The sequence below is a fragment of the Bombina bombina genome, chromosome 5, assembly GCF_027579735.1.
Source record: "Bombina bombina isolate aBomBom1 chromosome 5, aBomBom1.pri, whole genome shotgun sequence".
Classification (NCBI taxonomy): domain Eukaryota; kingdom Metazoa; phylum Chordata; class Amphibia; order Anura; family Bombinatoridae; genus Bombina; species Bombina bombina.
In genome coordinates this window covers 125322415-125348791 of record NC_069503.1, presented here as the reverse complement: position 1 = coordinate 125348791, position 26377 = coordinate 125322415, and the positions used below count along the sequence as shown (strand labels likewise).

General features: G+C 38.9%; 1 protein-coding gene across 1 annotated transcript in view; it reads left to right on the top strand.

Annotated features, from left to right (window-relative positions):
* The window catches only part of CSPG5 (chondroitin sulfate proteoglycan 5), a 176110-nt gene that overhangs the window by 72932 nt on the left and 76801 nt on the right, over positions 1-26377 (top strand). Inside the window, exon 4 of the mRNA XM_053715645.1 lies at positions 24234-24422. Coding sequence (XP_053571620.1) covers positions 24234-24422 — 189 coding nt within the window. The remainder of the gene's footprint in view (positions 1-24233; positions 24423-26377) is intronic.

Sequence of the window (26377 nt, the reverse complement as noted above, 5' to 3'; positions counted from 1 at the left end):
AAACCTACCTGTGAAATTAAAAAAGTTTAAACTAGCAATCAACCTAACATAACTAAGAGGCGCCACCATGGCCTAGTACCACCAAAACAGATGGAAAATGGTGCAGGATATCTAGTATACTTACAAAAGTGTAGCACCCAAAGGTGCTAGTGGGGCAGACTGGAACTTCACAGTGGTCCAGCTCACTGTATGCTGCCAGCAATGATGTCCCGTCAAAGGTACCTTGAGGAAGCACTCCTATAACCGGTATAGACACAAAGAGCAAACAACCATAGCCCAGTAACGTTCGGACAAATGCAAAAAGAAATAGATTGATTGCACTTACAGGAAGGGAAGCACCTCCAGGTGCAGTAACATCAGACTGGGACTTCACAGCCGCCCAGCTGACTGAAAACACCAGCAAGCAGCAGGCAGCAGCAAACTTGTTCCAAAAAGGCCCAAAAACAATGGTGTATTAGTGTAATACACCACCGAAGCCAGTAAATAGATGAAGACCGCTGCTCCATAACCTGTTCGCCTGCTCTGAGGAGACGGACAGACATTGCCGCAATTCAGCCCGATCAAGTACGATCAGGTTGATTGACACCCCCCTGCTGGAGGCCGATTGGCCGCGAATCTGGTTCACAAGAGTTGCTGGTGCAATGCTGAATACGGAGAGCGTATTGCTCTCCACATTCAGCAAGGTCTGTTGGACCTGATCCGCACTGTCGGATCAGGTCCGACAGACCTTTGTTAAATAGGGGCCTTAGTGCTAGGAATCGCCCCCTATGGGTTTGTGTGTACATCTGTACACCCAATCTCTTTTCCATATAACATAACTATTATACTAAAATTAAATAACTGCCAATTAAACTAAATTACACATTAAAAAATTAACACTACTAAAAAAATTTAAATCTAAAATTAAAAAAATTAAAAACACTAAATTACGAAAAATAACAAACGAAATTTAGCTCTTTTAGATTAGCCCAAACCCTAATCTAAAAAAAAAAAACACTCAAAAAAAGTTAAAAAAAAAACCTAGCACTAACACCCGACAATCCACTTACAGTTTCTGAAGTCCGGACATCCAGGCGGCGAGAAGTCTTCATCCAGGCAGCGAGGTCTTCATTCATCCAGGCGGCGTCTTTTATCTTCATCCAGGCAGCATTGTTTATCTTCATTCCGGCGGCGTCTTCTATCTTCATCCCGGCGGTGCGGAGCGGGTCCATCCTTCAAGACATCCGGCGCGGAGCATCCTCTTCATATGGTCGCCGCCATACACTGAATCTTTAATGCAAGGGAGCATTTTCAAAATGGCGTCCCTTGCATTCCTCTTGACTGATTGGATTTTTGAAATTCAAATCAGTCAATAGGATGAGAGCTTCTGAAATCCTATTGGATGTTCAAATTAGCCAATAGGATGAGAGCTACTGAAATTCTTTTGGCTATTCAAATCACTGCCGCCTGGATGGATGAAGACCTTGTCGCCTTGATGAAGACTTCTCGCCGCCTCGATGTCCGGACTTCAGAAACTGTAAGTGGATCGTCGGGGGTTTTTTTTTTTACTTTCTTTTAGTAGTGTTAGGTTTTTGTTTATGTGTAATTTAGTTTAATTAATTGGTAGTTATTTTAATTTTAGTATAATAGTTGTTAGGTTAATTTAGTTTAAACTTAGGTTTTTTTAATATTACAGGTAAGTTTTTATTTATTTTAAGATAGAGATATTGTAATTTTAATTTAAAGTTAGATGATGCTAGGTTTAGGGGTTAATAGTTTAATTATTATTTTTTTTTTGCAATGTGGGGGGGTGGTGGTTTAGGGGTTAATAGGTTTATTTAGTAATAGTGATGTGGGAGGCCAGAGGTTTAGGGGTTAATAACTTTATTTAGTGGCGGCGATGTCAGGGAGCGTTGGAATAGAGGTTAATAGCTGTATTATAGTGTCAGCGATGTTGGGGTGCAGGGGAATAGGGGTTAATAACTTTATTATAATGGTGGCGATGTCGGGGATCTGCGGGGGTGTTAGTTTTAAACGTAACTTTTTTTTTCCTCATAGACATCAATGGGGTTGCGTTACGGCGCTCGCCATTCCGCACTTCATGTGATAATTTTTTTTAACACTCTCTCCCCAATGATGTCTATAAGGAAAGCATGCACAAGCACGTCAATGCAGCTCTTTTGTGCAGTATGGAGCTCATCGCCACCATATCGCACGCACAAGGCGGCGTTTTAAAAACTTGTAATGGCAGCAATATGGAGGGTGAAATAACGCAACTTTTGTTGCGTTCGTTTCGCACCGTCTATAGCACATCATTTTGATAAACAATTAAAAAAACAATGGCCATGGTGAGATGAATCTGATAAAAAAATCAGACTCTCTTATTCATCCTTGAAAAGCAAATGTCCTTAAAGGGACACTGAACCCAAAAAATTTCTTTTGTGATTCAGATAGAGCATGAATTTTTAAGCAACTTTCTAATTTACTCCTATTATCAAATTTTCTTTATTCTCTTGGTATCTTTATTTGAAATGCAAGAATCTAAGTTTAGATGCCGGCCCATTTTTGGTGAACAACCTGGGTTGTCCTTGCTGATTGGTGGAAAAAATCCATCCACCAATCAAAAAGGGCTGTCCAGAGTTCTTAACCCAAAAAAGCTTAGATGGCTTTTATTTCAAATAAAGATAGCAAGAGAACGAAGAAAAATTGATAATAGGAGTAAATTAGAAAGTTGCTTAAAATTGTATTCTCTATCTGAATCCCAAAAGAAAAAAAAAATTGGGTTCAGTGTCCCTTTAAGAGAAATAAGTTGACACCCAATGACTTTTGTTTTGCAGATCTCACAATACGGTGTAGTTTCTCCTTTAATGATAATGTAGCAGAGCTATACCCGGTTATTATAGAGGATGATAAAACTGATTCACTGATGGCTGAATAAAAATAAGCCCATTCACAAATTGTATCCTATTAGTTAAAAAGCTATAAAGCCATTGGTTGTTTTAATTTAACAAAATGTAAATTAGGAACAATAGAATTAAAAGCAGAACTGAAATCCACAAATAAAACTCGGACATAGGTGCGAGGATTATCCAAATGATGTAAAAAATAACATAAAATTAGATTAGCAGCATCATCCACAGATCTATTAGATCTCTATGCAAACTGCAGTGGATCTTGTAGGGTGTCAGTCAAGGCTTTAATAGTGCACAGCATAATTCTAAAGTATTTCCTAATAACAGATGTAACAGACGGTAATCATTTGTGCTCAAAATCTCTTGTCTCTTAGGAACCAGAATAATAACTGAAGATTTAGAACACGCAGGTACAACACATTGGCCTCTATTTAACAAAGTCTGGTGGACCTGATTCGACAGTGCGGATCAGGTCCGCCAGACCTCGCTGAATACGGAGAGCAATAAGCTTGTTTGCATAGGGGTTAAACACATAGTTAAAGTCAGCTCTAGAACAGCAATTCACTGCTAGGGGCTAGCTGAACAAATCTAGTGAGCCAATGACTAGAGGTATTTTGTGTGTAGCCACCAATCATCAGCTAGTTCCCAACAGTGCATTGCAGCTCCTGAGACTACCTAGGTATGGTATTCAACAAAGGATACCAAGAGAATAAAGTAATATAATAACAGAAGCAAATTGAAAAGCTTATTAAACTTGCATGCTCTATCAGAAACAGGAGCATTTATTTTTACTTTCATGATCTTGGATAACTATTCTGTTTGTGATAAAATATTATACCTTAGTTGCAGAGAATGAGTTTTGGACATTAGGGCTTACAAAGGTTGTGGTGTTAGGATGAACACATTAGGAATAAGACCAAGTAGCCAGATGAAATGATGACTTGGTGCCATTGTACAGGGAACAGCCTTGTAATAGCGTGATCTGAAAGCAGCTAATCAGTTGAGATTTAAAGCTGACCTGGAGAATTCCAACCAGCGCTGCTGCCGAGATCTAATTGTTTCTGACAAGGGCTGGGGGCATATTAACCTATATTAAGGTGACTGGAATTGGCGTAAGAGGAAAGAACATCTTAAACCATCTGCCAGAACTGGATTGGTTAGGAAAAGGGTCTTAAGAGTTAAGGTTAAAAGTCTTATTACATAGAAAAAGTCAAACATGTTTTGCCATGTTAAAGGGATGCAGTAGTCAAAATTAAAAATACCCATGACTGTATTTCAGTTTTGGATAGAAGCATTTTGGAATACAAATGTACTAGTTATAATTCTTCTATCTTTTATTGTGTCTGTGATAGTGTTTATTTTGCATACCTGCATATGTCAAAAGCACCTGCAGGAAGATATTTTACCTGTACTATGTGTTGTCTTGTTGAGACCTCACTGAAGTGACACAAAACATCTGCCAGCTCTGAGCAGATGTTTCAATGTGGGTATATGGGGCATATGTGTTAGTGGGCGCAGTTATGACTAATAAGACAATGGGGGTCTGCTACATGGGATGGTCCCCTGATATATAGTGATAGCACTGGTACCTATATAATATATGTGTCATTGGTCTGGGCAATATAGGTATTATCACAGCAGAAACGTAGGGAGTTGTTGCATTAGGGGGCGCAGTTATGACTAATAAGAAAATGGGTGGTTTTCTACATAGGATGGTCCCCTGATATATAGTGATAGCACTGGTACCTATATAATATATGTGTCATTGGTCTGGGCAGTATAGGTATTGTCACAGCAGAGGCCTATGGAGTTGTTGTGTTAGGGGCGCAGCTATGACTAATAAGACAATGGGGGTCTGGTACATAGGATGGTCCCCTGATATATAGTGATAGCACTGGTACCTATATAATATATGTGTCATTGGTCTGGGCAGTATAGGTATTGTCACAGCAGAGGCCTATGGAGTTGTTGTGTTAGGGGCGCAGCTATGACTAATAAGACAATGTGGGTCTGGTACATAGGATGGTCCCCTGATATATAGTGATAGCACTGGTACCTATATAATATATGTGTCATTGGTCTGGGCAGTATAGGTATTGTCACAGCAGAGGCCTATGGAGTTGTTGTGTTAGGGGCGCAGCTATGACTAATAAGACAATGGGGGTCTGGTACATAGGATGGTCCCCTGATATATAGTGATAGCACTGGTACCTATATAATATATGTGTCATTGGTCTGGGCAGTATAGGTATTGTCACAGCAGAGGCCTATGGAGTTGTTGTGTTAGGGGCGCAGCTATGACTAATAAGACAATGGGGGTCTGGTACATAGGATGGTCCCCTGATATATAGTGATAGCACTGGTACCTATATAATATATGTGTCATTGGTCTGGGCAGTATAGGTATTGTCACAGCAGAGGCCTATGGAGTTGTTGTGTTAGGGGCGCAGCTATGACTAATAAGACAATGGGGGTCTGGTACATAGGATGGTCCCCTGATATATAGTGATAGCACTGGTACCTATATGATATATGTGTCATTAGTCTGGGTAATATAGGTATTATCACAGCAGAGGCCTATGGAGTTGTTGTGTTAGGGGTTCTTAAAGATAGATATTTGGATAGAGGATATAATCATGTAGATCTAACCAATGCAATTACAGACATGGAGAAGACAGATAGATCACAATTATTTAAAAGAAAATTAAACCAAAGCAATGAAAAGAATGACAAAATATTTATTCCATTCAAAAGTCAGTATAATCAAAATTTTAAACTTGTAGAAAATATTTTAAAAAGGCACTGGAACATAATTTTAACAGATCCCATTTTGTTGAAGAGTAAACCACAATTTCTTTACAAAAAATCATCAAACTTAAAAAATAGGTTACCTCCTACAGACACGAATGAAAAGCACAAAAGTAGAAACAAAAGCCAAATTGATTTAGAAGGTAGGATATTGAAAGTTTTTTTTCCTTGCCACAAATGCGTAGCCTGTAAACATGGTTCTAAAACCAAATCTGTGCTGTCTACGATTAGTGGGAAGAAATTTGAAATTCAAGACATTATTATGTGTAGTGCTAGTGGAGTCATTTATCTACTTGAATGTAATTGCAATAAACAGTGCATTGGTGAGACTTCTCGTTTATTAAGGGATCGCATAAGAGAACATATCTATGCTATCAAAGATCCAAAATCAGACCACTCAGTACCAATAAATTTAAAAAAAAATCCATAACAGTGTGATCCTAAACATTTGAAATTTGTAGGCATATGCAAAGTACAAAAAGACTGGAGAGGTGGTGACTTTAACATCAAATTATTACAAACAGAAGCTAAGTAAATATACAATATGAAAACTCTCAGTCCGAATGGTCTAAATATAGACTTTGACCTAAATGTCTTTCTCTAAAGTCCCTCCTTTCTTTTGTCCCTAAATAATATTCTGAAATATCTCTATATTCATTTGAATACTATTTTTTTTTAAAAAATTACAAAAAAATTTGAAAAGGAAATTTTTAGGGGCTTTTTAGGGGATTTTTTTTACAAAAAAAGATTTCTTGAAAACATTTTTTTTTTTTTTAAATAATAATCTTTTTGAACTATATAATTTCTTTGAACAATATATTTTTTAAATATAAATCCAATAACTATTTTCTCTGGAAATTAATTAACACCAATTAATTTGTTATAATTTTTATTTATTTTCATAAGCCTTTTTTTTAATATAGGAGCAATGTTTCTTATTCATACCACCTATATGTCTATCTTTAGAACTGGGCTATATAACTTCTAACATTGTTAACATATAGATATTTATATTTATTTTATTTTTAAGTTTAGTTTTAATGTATAGAATACACACTTAAGAATACACTTTATTATTATTACCTTATCACACACTTATTATTTGAACAGCGAAAATATGTATTATTATATATTTTTTTATAGCTGGGTTATATTCTTATATATTTTTATATTCTTTAGTAAACACTAATTACACATTTTAAATACATTTAATTTAAGGCACTATATGTATATGTTTATCAGTTATATTTAGTAAACCCTTTAATCACACACTTTAATATATTTAAATCTAAGGCATTTTATGTTTATCAGTTATAAGATGTCCGTAAATAAAAAAAATCTTCATAAATGTTTATTTTTTCTCCATGAATGTTTTTTTATGATATTAGTTTTTATTTTAATTCTATTTTTATTGAATTTGAACTATATTATGTTTGTATATTTATAGATCTGTTTATTTTTAAGTTGTAATCTTAATAGCGATATACCCTAAGCACTGTATTTTTTATAGTAGATATTTTTTGAGGCAATTGAAATTCTAGCCACATAATATCCCTATAAATGTTACAACTAATCCGATTGGCTATAAGCTGTTTAAATAGAGGTGTCCAACACTGTGTTATTTAGAGCTTGATAAAGGCCTGGAAGGGACTAAAATGCGTTGCTCTATTTACTATCTACTATCTATTTACTATCTATCTACTGTTTTACCCTATTCCTGTTGTTGGTGTATCTAAAGACATTTAAACCCCTTTAAGCTACTACTTTTTAGCTTTTTTTGTGCGTCTGTGGTATGCTATTGCTGGGGATTACAAAGTTATTTTAACACCTTTAAACATCAGGCCCCACCCTAGTAACGGCTCGGGTGACTGTCAGATAATTCACATTGGCGGTCAGCGTGTGGAGAAGTGTCGGCTCTATCCGTGTGAATCGCAGACCACTGTGACATAATCAGCAATCACTAGGAGAGGTTGCATCTGCGAGGGACATGAGGAGTGCCCAGATCTCTATCCTGTATATCCACATTGTTAGAGCCACTAGTGCTCTCAATGCCTAAAAGATCTTTAATCCTGTGAGTAGTTCTATGTGTGCGGGTCTTGGCCCTTTTGTTCATACGTACTTCACCAGGAATATCTCTTTGTCCTTTACAGATCGATCACTTCCAGGACACCATGTTGGAGACCGGCTTCGGTTTCTTGCTATATGGACTGTGTTTTGTATCAATAGATATATTTGTTTTCTCTTTGTGATATTCTTGGTTACTTTTTATACTAGCTATTCACTGTATTGTTCTATTTTTAATCTAGAATATAAAATACAATTATTCTTTTAGTGTTTCATATTAGCTTGTTTTTGTTTTTTTTTAAAACATATATCTTTTTATTATATCTAATATATTATATTTTACATTGCCTTCAGCCCTTCAGGGGTGCATTAGTTTTTGTATAGCTTTATTTGTTTAAAGTTTACATCCCATTTCCCAGTATAAATATTATCACAGCAGAGGCCTTTGGAGTTGTTGCGTTAGGGATGGCAGCTATGACTAATAAGACAATGGGCGATCTTCTACATAAGATGGTCCCCTGATATATAGTGATAGCACTGGTACCTATATAATATATGAAAACACAAATTACTGCTGCCAGCGCTCACCTGTAACTTCCGATGACAATCCAATATTAATCGGATGAACCGGCACAATGGAGAGTGGGTGGGGACACACCCCCTAGTTTCATCCAATGCCTCGGCTGCTACCTCGGGCGGAACTGCCAATCACGCCCAAAACAGCAAAAGCTGAAACAAATAATCCAAATAGAAGTAGCGCTCGGGGCCGCGGCACACTAACCTTGAAATAGTACAGTCAAATTCCAAGCGTAGGTAAAAAGTTCCAATATTTTATTCCAAAAGTTAAAAACATAAAGATAAATATGGATAGCTAGCAACAGTCTTGCGCACTTGATCACTGCATATGTGTCATTGGTCTGGGCAGTATCGGTATTATCACAGCAGAGGCCTAGGGAGTTGTTGCGTTAGAGGGCGCAGTTATGTCTAATAAGACAATGGGTGGGCTTGTACATAAGATGATCCCCTGATATATAGTAATAGCACTGGTACCTGTATACTATAGGTGCCATTGGTCTGGGCAGCATAGGTGTTATTTTTACAAGAATTGGAAAACAGTACATCTGTCTCTTGGTCTGTGGGGCACGGAATATAGGACCTGCCACATCCAAATTGAAATCCAATAGAAAAGAAAGGGTATTCCAGCCTCCAAAGTTAAAAAGACCTTTATTTTTTCACATAGGGTCCATAGAAATAGAAAGTACAACGTTTCAGGCCTGCTATAGGCCCTTAGTCATGTACACTCTGTACATGACAAAGGGCCTATAGCAGGCCTGAAACATTGTATTTTCTATTGACCCTATGTGAAAAATAAGGTCTTTTTAACTTTGGAGGCTGGAATACCCTTTCTTTTCTATTGGACAGCATAGGTCACAGCAGAGGCCTATGGAGTTGTTGTGTTGGGGGGGGCAGCTATAACTAATAAGACAATGGGGGGTCTGGTACATAGGATGGTCCCCTGATATATAGTGAAAGCACTGGTACCTATATAATATATGTGTCTTTGGTCTGGGCAGTATAGGTATTATCACAGCAGAAGCCTATTGAGTTGTTGCATTAGGGGGGCAGCTATGGCTAATAAGAAAATGGGCAGTCTTCTATATAGTGATAGCACTGGTACCTATATAATATATGTGTCTTTGGTCTGGGCAGTATAGGTATTATCACAGCAGAGGCCTATTGAGTTGATGCATTAGGGGGGCAGCTATGGCTAATAAGACAATGGGCAGTCTTCTATATAGTGATAACACTGGTACCTATATAATATAGGTGCTATCAGATACATTTCATCTGCACTGAGTTTACAGCTATAGTGTTAGTGCATAATATTAGACCACAGCAAACACTGAAGCAGAGGAATAGCTTTACGTGGTTATATCTACAGGACAAATTATTTGCATCTGGATTTCCTTTTGCACTTCCCATGGGAAGGTAAATGCTTTATGTTGTGACTTATTCCTATTTCAGTTTGGGCTTTTTTTTTTTGCACACTTATGATTGGCTGATACTGTGTGATACCTTAAAGGGACATAAAGTGCACAATGAGATATACTAATAAGTTAGAGCATTTTATTATTGTGCTTTTGCTTAAATATATCGTTGTAGTAACACTTGCAAAAAAGTTAAACACATAATTAAGGTGAGCATTAGAGCAATAATGTACTACTTGGAACTAGCTGAACTCACCTGGTGAGCCAATGACAAGAGGCATATATGTGCAGCCACCATTCACCAGCTAGACCATAGTAGTGCATTGCTGCTCCTGAGGCTACCTAGGTATGTTTTTTAACAAAGGATATGAAGAGAATAAAGTACATTTGTCAACAGAAGTGAATTGAATAGTCTCTTAAACTTACATGGTCTTTCTGTATCATGAAAGTTTAATTATGATTTGCATGTCCCTTTAACGTGCCTCCATTTACACAAATCATAGTTAACAGATGCTATTAACAATATGAGAAACAAGGTTTAACCGCGGTTGCCACCTTGTGGAAAACATTCCGGGACAGGTAGCAGCAGAGTCCAATTGACCACTACCATCAATGGGTTCCATATTTCAGTCCACTCTGCTGCATCACAAAACACCCTTTATAAATTGCACATAACGGACCAGATTACAAGTGGCGGCTAATGATAGAACGGGACGTGTTACAGAATATCGCTGGACCGCGCTTACATTAGGGCACGACTTACTATTACACTATTAAAATCACATTTACCAGATAAGGGATAGCGCAGCAACATCACCCTAGCGCAGCCTATACTTTCAATGGAGATCGCAAACGCACTAACTTGTGCTCGTATTACAAAATGAAACCTATAGTTTGCACTTCAACGAAAGCCGAATCTGCGCTACAATATTTAGCGTGACTTGAGACCTCAAGTAAAGTGAAAGAGGTTGATTTTTCATATGTCGAGCAGAAGCGAATCATGTCAGCTCGACATCGCTAAATGCAGACACATTTATCATTGCACAAGCATTTCGGGTGAAATGCGTGTGCAATGCCGCCCCTGTTCTTATGACCGCTGCCTCTTAACTTTTTTTTTGGCGAGCCTGAAATGAGCCTCAAAAGCAGCTTTCGCTGCTTCATAGATGGAGCCCTAAGAGTAAAAAAAAAAAAGTATTTCCAAAAACACATCCAAAACGTGTTCAAATAAAGTATTAGACTCATATATTTACTTTTTAATAAAAAATATACGTGTATTTATGTGTTTAGGTGTAAATATGTGCACACATACATAACATTATACACATAATAACATATATACACACACACACATATATATATATATATATATTTATTTTATTTGTTTTAAACTTTTTTGAGCCCTTCCCAGTCAAATACCTTGAAAAATGCAATATCATTTTTATTAATTTTTAATATATTTTAATGTGTTTTGAATAAAAATACTTGAAATTCGTGAACATTCTACCTAAACCTTATGTATCTTAAGATCTTTGCTGTATGTACCATTTTCTTTTTCGTTTATTCTTTAATAAAGCTTTGAAAATAAAAAAATAAAAAAATACTTGAAATTCCTATGTTCCTCACTTAAAGCTTACCTAAGATTACTCTTTTAACAAAGTATACCAAGAGAACTGAGCATAATTTATATTGGAAGTAAACTGGAAATCTGTTTAGAATGTTGTCTTATATTCAGTCAATTTAAGTTTCATTTTGACTTTAATGTCCCTTTAAAGCGACACGAAGCCCCAATTTTTTTTTCTTCATGATTCAAATATAGAATACAATTTAAAAAAAAGTGTCCAATTTACTTCTATTATCAAATCTTTGTTCTCATGTTATTCTTTGTTGAAGATATATCTAGATAGGTAGCGTGCACATGACTGAAGCACTACATGATAGGACATAGTGCTGCCATCTAGTGCTCCTGCTAAATGTTTAACATTGTTGCAAAAATATTGCCATATAGTGCTTCACACACGTGCACACTCCTAAGCTTAACCTCCTTCTTTTCAACAAAGGATAACAAGAAAACAAAGAAAAATTGATATTAGAAGTAACTTGGAAAGCTGTGTAAAATTGTACGTTCTATCTAAATCATGAAAGAAAAAAAAATTGGGTTTTATGTCCCTTTAAGTACATTTTTAAAATTTCCAGAAAAAAATCTACATCTCACTTAAAATTGCTATTGCATTGTCTGTTTATTATGCTGTTGCTGATTATTCAGGTCTACTGTATTTATTGGTCCATTAATGAAAATGAAGTGATGGGAGTGAAGAGAATGTAACGTTGCAAGAGTTAAATATTGATCTAAGTCGTGAAATATATCTCTCCTGTGTCTTTCCTTTGACATTGAATTTATTTTCATCTTCCCTCTTTCTTGCTAAAACCTCATCAGACGGAGTGAATCAGTTTGTTTTCTCAATCACCTTGAGCATCTCACAAAGCTCCTCTCCCGCCTGCGCTTATGTGATGAACGTGCGCATAAATATTCATGCATTAAAGCAAAAGGTTTTATATTTGCATCAGCCTGAGTATTGGTGCAAGGGAAGCAAAAGCTTTATATAGTAACAGCTTGTCTTGGCTGCAAGATGCCTGATATCTGGGCACCGATATTCGCTGGATCCGTGGATTTATTTTAGTCCTGAGTATCCAAGGACATTTATAGTTTCCCCTATAAATCTTACCGTTTACTTCAGTTCTCCAAATGATCTCTGTGTCGCTGTATTCTTAGTCGAAATTTCTCCATTTCTTACGAGCATACTGAGATAGGCTTGAGAGTGTGCATGTGTATAGGCAACATATACAGTATATATAATTTTTGCAAGCACTGCTGCCATATAGTACTAAGGTCTTGGAGGCTTCATTCCTTTACCAAACCATATACCAATTACCTTTACCTATACCTTAACTTACTTAGCTTATCTATAAACGAAAATAAAGACACAGACACAGTTGTTATGGCGAAATATAGAAAGGACACATATTTAATTAAGTTAATTGAATTTTGCCATTTCTGGCTTTAAGCTTTGAGGAGCAAAATTCAGCCATATCATAAATCACAAAAATCCACACCACAAAATGCCACAGCATTAACAAGAATTTTGGGACACACGTATCGGGGGGTGGACCACAAATACCCCCGTGGCAGAGCAGGAGGGGGGGAAGGAGAACCCACGGCATAGTCCGCCCAATAGATAGACCACCGGATCACCCTTCAGGGCTGAGTATGCTGCGGGATCCTCCCACCCCCTCACTGCCCCGCCCATGTGCCAGACCCGAACTTCACTGCCATATAGTACCAACATTTTGTGACCTTTCCTTACGTTTACCTATTCCTGTAACATCCCCTTGCTGTCCATCAGCAATTGGTCATTTCCTTTGTCTGTTAAGTGTACCCCATCGCGTTGGAATAGATCCTCCCTTTTTGCCGCTATCAGTGGATGCTCTATCACTCTGCCCCCTATTTCCCTCATCGCCTTCGCTGCTACCTGGTTTACCTTCCTTCTTGATCTATACCCTGCCTTGCAAGTATTAGAGTTTCTCCAGTATATCCTTGATATTATGTTGGACCATACTATTTGGGCCGATGGCTGTGCTACCTTTAGCCATTTCATTCCCCCGGACACTTGTTCCTCTAACTCTCTTAGCGAGTAGGCCCCTATGTCGTTCCCTCCCAGATGTATAATAAGGGCATTTAGGCAACCCCATCTTAGTCTTGCCTGCTGTATTGTTGGCACTAACTCATCCCACTTCATGCCTCTTTTTCCTATCCATCTAATGCTAGCTTCCTTGTGCAAGAAACCTAGATGCACTCCTGATGCCGCCGCCCTGGCTTGTGCCCAAAAAACGTAGGAATGTCCTACGATCCACACCCTTAAAACTCTGCCTGAAATGAAATACATTTTTAAACAACCATTAGCCACCAGTTAAAAACTGAAAAGTTTTTTTTAATATTTCCTCTTTTTGTAAACGAATGTACGATTTTTAAGCTGCTGATTTCCATCTTCCTAGCTTCTTAATTTGCTCGCTCAAACAACCTCTACTCGCGGTGGAGGTTGCCGCCCCTATTCTAAAGGAATGCGGCGCAAAGTATGACTTCCCCCATCCCAGCTTCTCTACTACTCTCTGTAACTCACTGAATTGAAAAATTGTCATCTCGGATCCGTATGCATGCCGCAGAAATGTCGACCCCCCACTCCTATAAACTGCTATATAGTGTTTTACGCATGCCACGGGGAATAGTATTCCCCCGGATGCCCTCATATTTAACCATGCCCCTTTCCCCTCTGTGTCTGTCTTGGATCTCCTAACAAAAATCAGCACTGCCTCCTCCCCGCATCTCACCTCTCCTACTTCCAGACCGCCCTTTCCTACCTTGCTATTTTTGGGTAATAGTTCCCCTATCCTCATGGCCCCTTGGAATGCCATAATAAATGCAGTCTTAAAAATCAATGCTTTTGTCCTGGCTCGAGCAGACCCTTGCTAATGCATCTACCATTTTTTCTATCCTATCTTCCGTTATGGGTTACCTTTTGTCCTCTTGCTTCGCCTCCTCTCTACCCCATGCTCTCGCAATCTTTTTCACTATAAATTTTTTTGACCAATCTATTCTCCCGTATAATTGCGAAAAATAAGCTATTCCAGCTATAACTGTACCCAACTGCCCTTTTTTACACCCTATTTTATCAGGCTCAACAACCACTCCAAACATTTCCCTTCCTCTCCTATGCTTGTTCCCTTCTTGAACTCACACCACTGCCCCCAATATTTCTTGTAAACTGCCCAGGTACTTGGTGCCAAGGATTTCTCGACCAGCTCTTTCATTCCTTCTATCTGTTGCCAATCTGCCAAATAAGGATAGGGCAGCATTCACCTTCCTGTCTAGCATTGGAGACTAACGCCCTAAACCTTTCCCATTTAAAATGGGACAACGCATCGGCAACCGCATTTCTATAGCCAGGAAGATGCTTAGCCTTGAAACAGATGTTAAGTTTTAAACACTTCAGCACGAAATATCTTAAATATCTAACCACGAGTAGAGATGATGCTGATAACTGATTGATCACGTCCACTACTCCCATATTATCTGACCAGCAAATTATTCTTCTATTTGACAGTAGTTTGCCCCATAGCTCAATTGCAACCACTATTGGGAATAGCTCTAGTAGTACTAGGTTCTCAACCCACTCTTCCTCCTTCCAGTTCTCTGGCCATCCTCCAGCGCACCATCAGCCTGGAAATATGCCCCAAACCCTAAGCTGCTCGCTGCGTCAGTGTACAGTTCCAATTCCTCCATTGAGGCCTCCTTCTCCCATATCTGAACCCCATTAAACTCCTGTAAAAATTAGTCCCAGACTTTCAAATCCTCTCTCATCTCCCCTGACACCCTAATCATGTGCTCTGGTCTTTTGCCCCTTTTGTGCTTAGCTCCAAACACCTTTTAAAAATCCTCCCCACCGGTATGACTTTGCATGCGAAGTTCAATACCCCAACATCTTCTGCATTTCTCTTAACGTTACATTTTTTCACATAACCATTCCTGCTATTAGCATTCTTGCTTTTTCCACCTTGTCAGCAGGAAGCTCACATTGCCCTTTTACCGAGTCTATAATTATGCCTAGAAAAGCTACCCTTGCGCATGGGCCCTCTGTCTTTTCGCTCACCACTGGTACCCCTAGTTCCTCCAACATTCCTGTCAGTCCCACCTTCATTTGCTCGCAAATCCCCGACCCAGCCTTTCCAACCACCATGAAGTCATCCAGATAATGGACTATGGACTCCATTTTTTGCCTTGCCACCAGCAGCCAATGCATTATGCCTCTTGTGATTGGCTAACTAATGTGTTCAGATAGCTCCCAGTAGTGTATTGCTGCTCCTCCAACAAAGGATACCAAGAGAATGAAATAAAATTGATAATAAAAGTAAATGTGAATCATATATTAAAATGTATGCTCTATCTGAATCATAAAATAAAAAATGTGGGTTTCATGTCCCTTTATCTATAGGGCTCCACTTGTAATCTGTGCCTTAAAGGGACATTAAACTGCTGGGTACAACTACAGCAGCAGGTTACTACTCACCATACTAGTGTTTTCCCTCCTGTACCTACAGCTCTCTATAAAGCTGTTCTCTTATTTTAACTAATTACAGAATCCAGTTGGTAAAGCTCTGCATTTTATACTGGGCACCGCCATCTTGTAGCTTATATATTGCTGCATCATGTGACAGGAACAGTGCACTTTATCTCATTACAGAAGCCAGTTGGTAAAGCTCTGCATTTTATACTGGGCACCGCCATCTTGTAGCTCATATATTGCTGCATCATGTGACAGGAACAGTGCACTTTATCTCATTACAGAAGCCAGTTGGTAAAGTTCTGCATTTTATACTGGGCACCGCCATCTTGTAGCTCACGTATTGCTGCATCATATGACAGGAACAGTGCACTTTATCTCATTACAGAAGCCAGTTGGTAAAGCTCTGCATTTTATACTGGGCACTGCCATCTTGTAGCTCACGTATTGCTGCATCATGTGACAGGAACAGTGCACTTTATCTCATTACAGAAGCCAGTTGGTAAAGCTCTGCATTTTATACTGGGCACCGCCATCTTGTAGCTCACGTATTGCTGCATCATGTGACAGGAACAGTGCACTTTATCTCATTACAGAAGCCAGTTGGTGAAGTTCTGCATTTTATACTGGGCGCCGCCATCTTATAGCTCCCATATTGCTGCATCACGTGACAGGGGCAGTGCACTTTATCTCATTATAGAAGTCAGTTGGTAATGCTGTGCATTTTATACTTGGCACCGCCATCTTGTAGCCCCCGTATTGCTGCATTATGTGACAGGGGCAGTGCACTTTATCTCATTACAGAAGCCAGTTGGTAAAGTTCTGCATTTTATACTGTGCGCCACCATCTTGTATCTCACGTATTGCTGCATCATGTGACAGGGGCAGTGCACTTTATCTCATTACAGAAGCCAGTTGGTAAAGCTCTGCATTTTATACTGGGGGCCGCCATCTTGTAGCTCACGTATTGCTGCATCATGTGACAGGAACAGTGCACTTTATCTCATTACAGAAGCCAGTTGGTAAAGCTCTGCATTTTATACTGGGCACCGCCATCTTGTAGCTCACGTATTGCTGCATCATGTGACAGGGGCAGTGCACTTTATCTCATTACAGAAGCCAGTTGGTAAAGTTCTGCATTTTATACTGGGCGCCGCCATCTTATAGCTCCCATATTGCTGCATCATGTGACAGGAACAGTGCACTTTATCTCATTACAAAAGTCATTTGGTAATGCTGTGCATTTTATACTGGGCACCGCCATCTTGTAGCTCACGTATTGCTGCATCATGTGACAGGAACAGTGCACTTTATCTCATTACAGAAGCCAGTTGGTAAAGTTCTGCATTTTATACTGGGCGCCGCCATCTTATAGCTCCCATATTGCTGCATCATGTGACAGGGGCAGTGCACTTTATCTCATTATAGAAGTCAGTTGGTAATGCTGTGCATTTTATACTTGGCACCGCCATCTTGTAGCCCCCGTATTGCTGCATTATGTGACAGGGGCAGTGCACTTTATCTCATTACAGAAGCCAGTTGGTAAAGTTCTGCATTTTATACTGTGCGCCACCATCTTGTATCTCACGTATTGCTGCATCATGTGACAGGGGCAGTGCACTTTATCTCATTACAGAAGCCAGTTGGTAAAGCTCTGCATTTTATACTGGGGGCCGCCATCTTGTAGCTCACGTATTGCTGCATCATGTGACAGGAACAGTGCACTTTATCTCATTACAGAAGCCAGTTGGTAAAGCTCTGCATTTTATACTGGGCACCGCCATCTTGTAGCTCACGTATTGCTGCATCATGTGACAGGGGCAGTGCACTTTATCTCATTACAGAAGCCAGTTGGAAAAGTTCTGCATTTTATACTGGGCGCCGCCATCTTATAGCTCCCATATTGCTGCATCATGTGACAGGAACAGTGCACTTTATCTCATTACAAAAGTCATTTGGTAATGCTGTGCATTTTATACTGGGCACCGCAATCTTGTAGCTCCCGTATTGCTGCATCATGTGACAGGAACAGTGTACTTTATCTCATTACAGAAGCCAGTTGGTAAAGCTCTGCATTTTATACTGGGCACCGCCATCTTGTAGCTTATATATTGCTGCAGCATGTGACAGAAGCAGTGCACTTTATCTCATTACAGAAGCCAGTTGGTAAAGTTCTGCATTTTATACTGGGCACCTCCATCTTGTAGCTCATATATTGCTGCATCATGTGACAGAAGCAGTGCACTTTATCTCATTACAGAAGCTAGTTGGTAAAGTTCTGCATTTTATACTGGGTACCACCATCTTGTAGCTCCCGTATTGCTGCATCATGTGACAGAAGCAGTGACTTTATCTCATTACAAAAGTCAGTTGGTAAAGCTCTGCATTTTATACTGGGCACCGCCATCTTGTAGCTTATATATTGCTGCAGCATGTGACAGAAGCAGTGCACTTTATCTCATTACAGAAGCCAGTTGGTAAAGTTCTGCATTTTATACTGGGCACCTCCATCTTGTAGCTCATATATTGCTGCATCATGTGACAGAAGCAGTGCACTTTATCTCATTACAGAAGCTAGTTGGTAAAGTTCTGCATTTTATACTGGGTACCACCATCTTGTAGCTCCCGTATTGCTGCATCATGTGACAGGAACAGTGCACTTTATCTCATTACAGAAGCCAGTTGGTAAAGCTGTGCATTTTATACTGGGCGCCGCCATCTTGTAGCTAACGTATTGCTGCATCATGTGACAGGAACAGTGCACTTTATCTCATTACAGAAGCCAGTTGGTAAAGCTGTGCATTTTATACTGGGCGCCGCCATCTTGTAGCTAACGTATTGCTGCATCATGTGACAGGAACAGTGCACTTTATCTCATTACAGAAGGCAGTTGGTAAAGCTGTGCATTTTATACCGTGCGCCGCCATCTTGTAGCTAACGTATTGCTGCATCATGTGACAGGAACAGTGCACTTTATCTCATTACAGAAGCCAGTTGGTAATTCTGTGCATTTTATACTGGGCACCGCCATCTTGTAGCTTATATATTGCTGCATCATGTGACAGGAACAGTGCACTTTATCTCATTACAGAATCCAGTTGGTAAAGCTCTGCATTTTATACTGGGCACCACCATCTTGTAGCTCCTGTATTGCTGCATCATGTGACAGGAACAGTGCACTTTATCTCATTACAGAAGCCAGTTGGTAAAGCTCTGCATTTTATACTGGGCACCGCCATCTTGTATCTCCCGTATTGCTGCATCATGTGACAGGAACAGTGCACTTTATCTCATTACAGAAGCCAGTTGGTAAAGTTCTGCATTTTATACTGGGCACTGCCATCTTGTAGCTCCTGTATTGCTGCATCATGTGACAGGGGCAGTGCACTTTCACAGATCTGCTTTTCAGTTCAGTTTAGATCACATAATAGGGAGCAGAAAAAATAGATTTTTGCATTTTTTACATTGTTAAAAGTTACATAACAAATGTAAGCTACAAGATGGCGCTTGACTAACTGATACTTGTAAGGGGTAAAATTAGAGAATGTCTTTGAAGACAGCTTCAGGCAGAGGAGGAAAAACAATATCATGGCGAGTAATAACCATCCTATTGTAGTTGTACTGAGAGGTTTAATGTCCCTTTAATGTTTAGTAAATTAGTTATATTAATTTGTGTATTAAAAATATGATTTAAGGTGAATTTCAACTTCATGCTGCCGAAGCCCAGGTAAACTGTTTTCCTTAGACCTTTTTCTATTTACCAGGACAAAAGGCTCCTATACCTTGCACTATTCCTAATTTTAATAATTTATGGTGCCAGCTACGTAGAGATCTCTGGGCTGGTGAGATTCTATAAGAATGCTGCCAACCCTTTTTTTTCCTTGGTGGAATTCTGTAAACAGGGTGTCTCGCTAAGGGGTGTATATAATGCATTTACATATGGGAAGGAGATACATACATTACAAAACTGCAGGATAACATTTTAATTTATAAATCCTACAAAATAAATAATTGAACCATTACCACCTGACAAATTCAAAAATGTACATTACTTCCCTTTAACGGCTCCCATCAGCCAATCACAGACTCATATACATATACACTGTGAACGCTTGCACATGCTCAGTAAGGAGCTAGTACCTCAGTAAGTTTGCAGACAAAAAAACTGGTGCACAATTTGATACTGAAAATAAATGGTACAGTCTCTTAAAGCTGCACGCTCTATCTGAATCATGAAAGTTTCATTGTCCCTTTAATTGCTACTATACTGTTGATATAAAATAGTTTCATTTTGTGCTGCACTAATTTCTTATTATCCCCAGACTATGGCAGTTGGCAATAGCTGATCCCCTATGTATATATATGTCTGTTAGTTTGCCGCGTGTTCTGTCTGTTATCCTGCGCTGCATCCCGCTGGGGGATGTGACACAAATAGGATTGCAAGACATCCTGTCTAAGCACAAGTTGTGACACATCCAAAAGTCTGCGCTAAGTACCTTAACTAGCTGACAAGTACTGGAGACGTCATTCTTGAATTTCTATTCACTAATGTATGGAGCTGCCTGATTTGGCCTTGGGAAAATTTCAGTTCTATTCATTTACAAGTTGAAGTGAGGAGACGACAGCGAGGCAATAGAAGCCGCAGGATGATTGTAACAGGAGAGAAGATGCATTCAGCTCCACACACATCCTCTTTGTTAGAGGAACTCTGATCTCAAACACGGAGACTCCGCAGCTCGACTTGCGGGGTCTGTCTGGGAACATCAGCAGCATAAATAAACAGCAAATAAAATGACTAGTGGCCTTTAAAGAGACATTCTAGTGTGTAAATACAGTGTTTGTTTCATTACAGCATTTTATTTTCAGCATATTCTTATTCCTTCCCTGTAAAGGGATTAAATACTATGTTAAAATCATGCATCAAATGCTGTTCTCACCTCCTTAGGATTAGATCCTAAATACATCCAAACTGTTCCCGAAGTTTTTGCGAAACAGGGAGGCGAGGGGTCTTGTGGTCTATTGCAGAGCCATGGCTGGTGGGAAGGAGCAAACCTCCCAGCCAGGGCCAATTCTGCAAGATCTGGTATAGTTGAGAGTTATGAAATAGTATTTAACCCCTTTTCAAGGGTTAAAAATATGGTAGAAAAATAAAAAAAAATTTTTTTTTTACTCTAGTCTCTGTAAAGGAGGAAATACAAAAATAAATAGTAGGTTTAAGACTTGCCATATGTATTTAGAACTTAGTGAAAGGGAAATGTATTAAGCTTCATTCATAGCTTTTAAGACTTTGTGGGGCAGGTGAGTGAGTAAATCTACAACCACAAATGTAAGAAGTAGAAATTGCTTCTTTTTTCTCTTACCTACCTCAGAGGTTGTGGGATAAATCCCCTCGACACTTACTGGTGGACAGGCGATTGCAAATAGACAGGCTATTACAGGTGGCCAGGTGATTATAGGGAGACAAGCGATTACAGGGAGAGAGCCTGTTACAGGTCGCGAGGTGATTACAGGTGGACAATCGATTGCAGGTAGACAGGCTATTACTGGTGGCCAGACGATTACAGGGAGACAGGCGATTACAGGTGGCCAGATGATTACAGGTGGCCAGGAGACGACAGGTAGACAAGACAGGCGATTACAGGTAGACAGGCGATTACAGATAGCTAAGCAATTACAGGTAGAGAGGCGATTACAGGTGGCCAGGCGATTACAGGTGGCTAGGCAATTACAGGTGGACAGGTTCTCTACTTCAAAACTTGTATGCCTGCAATTTTGAAAAAGTTTTCCCCTTATTATATATTTGAAAATCAACAAAAAATGAAGGAAATATTTTAAACGTGTTTATATAGTAGGTTGCATTGTGTGAGTATGCACATATATTTGTTAACATGTCTGTGCGTGTGTCTCAATATTTCATTCCCCATGCTTCTGTTCAAAATGGAAATGCATTCAATTATTTCCCTTTAGGAAATTATTCACGTGGTGTATATCTGGACTGCACAACCATGCGAATGGTGGTGCTTGATTTAAAGTCCCAACCAGTTACATAAAGCAACATGTTTGCATGTAGAAATCACTGACTTCGGGTGGCTTGTGTAATAAAGTGGTAGCAACATACACACTTAAATAGTTCCTCATTACCAATACGCTGGTGAATAGCCACATTATAATAGTGCCAGGCAGGCTGGATTAGTCACATAACTGCAGGAAATCCAGCAGCATCCCATCTTTTATTGTTTATAGGGAAATAAAAACCTTATCAAATGATTTATCTACAAAACTTCCCCTAGATGTTAATGATGTTTTTATGCTAAAATTAATTTGATACGTTTTTTATAAAGAATTGTGATCAACTCCCTTATTGTGCAAAGATTTTCCTGCAGTCTTTCTGTAAGTTAATATACTAGGTGAATGTGAACACATTTTAAATGTATTATCTCCTGGTTTGCTGCACTTGTTTTTAATAGCTAAACACTCCCCAAAAACTCAAATTGTACGGAGGAGCCAATCAGGACTTTTTATCGGAGTACATAAGACAAGCTACTGTCATTTTGGTAACAAAAGTGCAATTGTTTTACAGTTTCTTATTTAAATATCTCTTTAAGTCATTGACAGATATGTAACAAGGTTAGGCATGTGAAGACTGCAATGTCCACTTCTAATTCTCAGAATTGCAGAACTCACAAGTGAAAATTGAGTAAAATAAACAATTAAAATATATTGCAAAGTAGTCCTACTGTGTATAATTAGACATTGATATAACATAGTTAAAAGTATTTCATATTCCTTCAACTTTGTTTTGAATCAAAACAGAGAAAGAATTTGGTACCATGTGTTAGTACATGATGTTTGTTATGTCATTGAGCTTTTGATCTAATTATTACTATTTCATTGTGTTTTGTATTTTTAACTATACATAAGCATTAATATGAAAAAAGTTATTTATGTTTTCATTTGCATGTCAAAAAGTAGACCCACCTTCCCAAAATACAGATTTTGTAAACCTTCTTAGGGAACAGTAGCTAGGATGTATAAATGTGAGCAAACACAATAGGATCATAGCAGATTTCCCCACTGTCCAGTACTTTGCAGGACATTAACAGGTGGTTTACTACAATTTCACAACTTAGTTTTTATTTCTCTTTGAAAACATGAAACCACCAAAGCTTCATTTAACAGTGTCCAAACTCCTATCCAACCCTTCCGCTGAACTGCCCAGACTATTCCAACTAAACTACCTATCTCTGCCCCCCAGACTGCCTAGGCTTTCTGCCAGATCTCCACCTCTAAGCTTCACAGGCATCACATAATGCTAGTCTTAAATACAGTATAAGAATTAATGGTTGAGTTAAAGAACAATAACCTCAGTTTTGGGATCCATCAGTATGGTGTAGCTCAGTTTTGGGATCCATCAGTATGGTGTAGTGCAGTTTTCTTTAAAGTTTTTCCTCTGTTGACCCAGTGTGACAATATCTCATAACCTCAAAAAATATTCTTGTGCTTATAGCAGCAAATACCTGATAAGCTAATTATACTAATGTCCGTGACCTGGTACAATATCCCATACTTAGTCAGCAAATGTCTGCATATCTATCCTGTATATGTTACTCTAACCATCCCGTATTTTGCAGGGTTTTCACTGCTAGGAAGCTATGCCTCTTGGCTCTCCCGCCCCTCTGTAGGTTAATATAAAAGGTTTATCAAGAACCATCTAGCCACACCCCTTTCCCAATCCCTCCCCAACTCAGCTCTGCCCCTGACATGGTATTACTCCACTCACTGATTTCTCTAACATAGCCCCACATAGGCAAAATTGATCAATTTGCGAGTGGACAAGATTCCCATGTTGTGAACCTGTCTGCATTTTATTGCAAATTGTGGGGTGAATGTGTTACCCATATTTATCATTGCCTGAGGGAACACTCATGCAATACCGTCCCCCTACCCTCATGCAACCAGTTGTGTGAGATTACGGCTTGTCAATCAGCCTGGTTGAATTAATCCAGTTGATTTACATCTGCCAACTCCAGTTTGGCAGAGAGGGTTTATGAAGGAGTGGTTTAAACCACAGCTTCATAAATATCAGATGCAGGCTCTAATGAGTGAGCCTGTAACCGATCTGTTGATTTGCTTCGTCATAAATCTTGCCCATTGTCTCTGGGAAATCTTGTGGGGGCATTTTATTATTTATTTTCATAGCTTTGGAAATAAAATACAAATAAGCATGTAGATTACATACAAACGTCACACCACGGTCCTTTCAAGGGAAGAGTGACACACAAAAAGTAAGCTGTTTGTACCATTTCATATCTTACCGAAGACTATAACGCCTAAGTATATATATAATCTATCCTGTGCTTTTGTTTTAGGTGTAACACACAGGATTATATTTGGCACAAGGGCATGCGCTGTGAATCCATCATCACAGATTTCCAGGTGATGTGTGTGGCAGTTGGCACAGCGGCACTCGTCGTTCTCCTCCTCTTCATGATGACAGTCTTCTTTGCCAAAAAACTCTACCTTCTCAAAACTGAAAACTACAAGCTGCGCAAAAGGAAGTGAGTAACTGTGAGCACGAGCTGGTGCTATCTAGAATGTGACGCTGGGGCGGGGGGGGGCTCATTTTCTAATTGATTGTGGTGGAAATGTATTACATATCCAGTGCTTCAAGCAGAGGCAGGAGAGAGAAGCAGATAAATGTAGGTTTAGCAGAAGATAAAGTCACCAACCTTTATCCCTTGCATGCGTAAAAGGATATGAAACCCACATTTTCCTTTCATGATTCAGATAGAGAATACAATTCTAAATAACTTTCCAATTTACTTAAATTAACAGTTTTGCTTCATTCTCTTGGTATCCTTTATTGAAGGAACAGCAATGCACTACTGTGAGCTAGCTAACAGGAGACATATGTGTGCACAAATCAGCAGCTAGCTCCCAGTTCCTGAGCCCACCTAGGTTTGCTTTTCATCAAAGGATACCAAGATAATGTAGCAAATTAGATAATAGGAGTAAATTAGAAAGTTGTTTTAAAATTGTATGCTCTATCTGAATCATGAATGTTGGGCTTCATGTCCCTTTAATAACTAAAATTTTTACACGCATAAATCATATAGTCTAGACATCCCCCATTAGTAAAGCAGTGGGGGTTATAAAAGGGACAAGCATTCGCTATCAAGACAACAGGTATCATCTATCCATCACCCCAGGAGCCAGGACCATCACTAATGCCATGTGGTCACTCACTAGATTTATAAGACAATTGTGAGGTTACTGAGGGGCTTTGAAATCATGTTCGATATTCACTTCCAGTTTTTGGTTAGTGGATGTTCCTGCTATTTACATCTATAGTTGGTTGACATGTGCAGCACACAATACACATAAAACCGCTGATAATTACAACTTCTACACTTAAAAGAAACTCTGTTGTGACAATGTAATTGCGACATATTCTCATGTCTGTTTTATTATGGTAAATTAATTTAGTAGAAATATATATAATTACTGGTGTCTCCAGGACTCTGGGACTTTCTAGAGATGAGGTCAGAATTCATAACGACTATTGCCACCTGTGACGTATCTTGTCTCACCATCATGTCGCACTATCTCAAAGCTAATGAGGCTGTCTTGTTTTATATTTTCTATTTATGTTTAACTGTTTTTACATTTTCATTTGTGCATGTAAGCGTGCGCAGTTTTAATAGAGCACGTTTTTTTTTTCCTTTTAATGAATTTGCTCTGTAAGGTGCAAAGGCATTTTTTTATTTTATTGGTATTTTTCACAATGGAGATTATTCTATGGACGCAGAAGTAACTGCTTACTAGAGAGATGTGGCACCTTGCTTATATGAACTTGCATCTTGTGACTGGGAAGAGGGGCGAGTATCAATCTTTATGAAATCCACAATTTTCAAGTTAAAATGTGGCAAGTTTTTCCAAAAGATATTTCTTTAACTAATGTGTTTTAATGAATCTAGGCCAATATTACACTGCATTTGTCTCTACTCCCCTCTCTTAATGAGAATGCCCAGTATACAAAGTTTCACTGGCCATACCAGTTACTAATTTAGGGTCTGATTCTATAAAATGTGCAAGCCTAGACATGGTTTTCCATGCTAACAACACTGGCCGGAGCAGCCCTTATGGAATTCTATAAATAAAGGGGCTGTCCCTGCAAGTGGCGAGATGTCTCCTATACGAATACGAGAGATCTTCCCAATGGAGGACAAAGTACAGAGGGAGACCCTGGCATTTTCCTCTTCCTGTATCATGTGACAGACAGCAGCCAATCACAGACTAGTATACGTATACCCTGTGAGCTTGTGCACATGCTCAGTAGGATCTTGTTCCCCAGAAAGTGTACATATAAAAAGACTGTGCAAAATTGTATAATGGAAGTAAATTGAAAAGTGTCTTAAAACTGCTGCTCTATCTGAGTCATAAAAGTTTATTTTGACTTGAGTGTCCCTTTAAATCCGCTGTTATTTTCGTATAGTTAGGTTTTCCTTTCAGA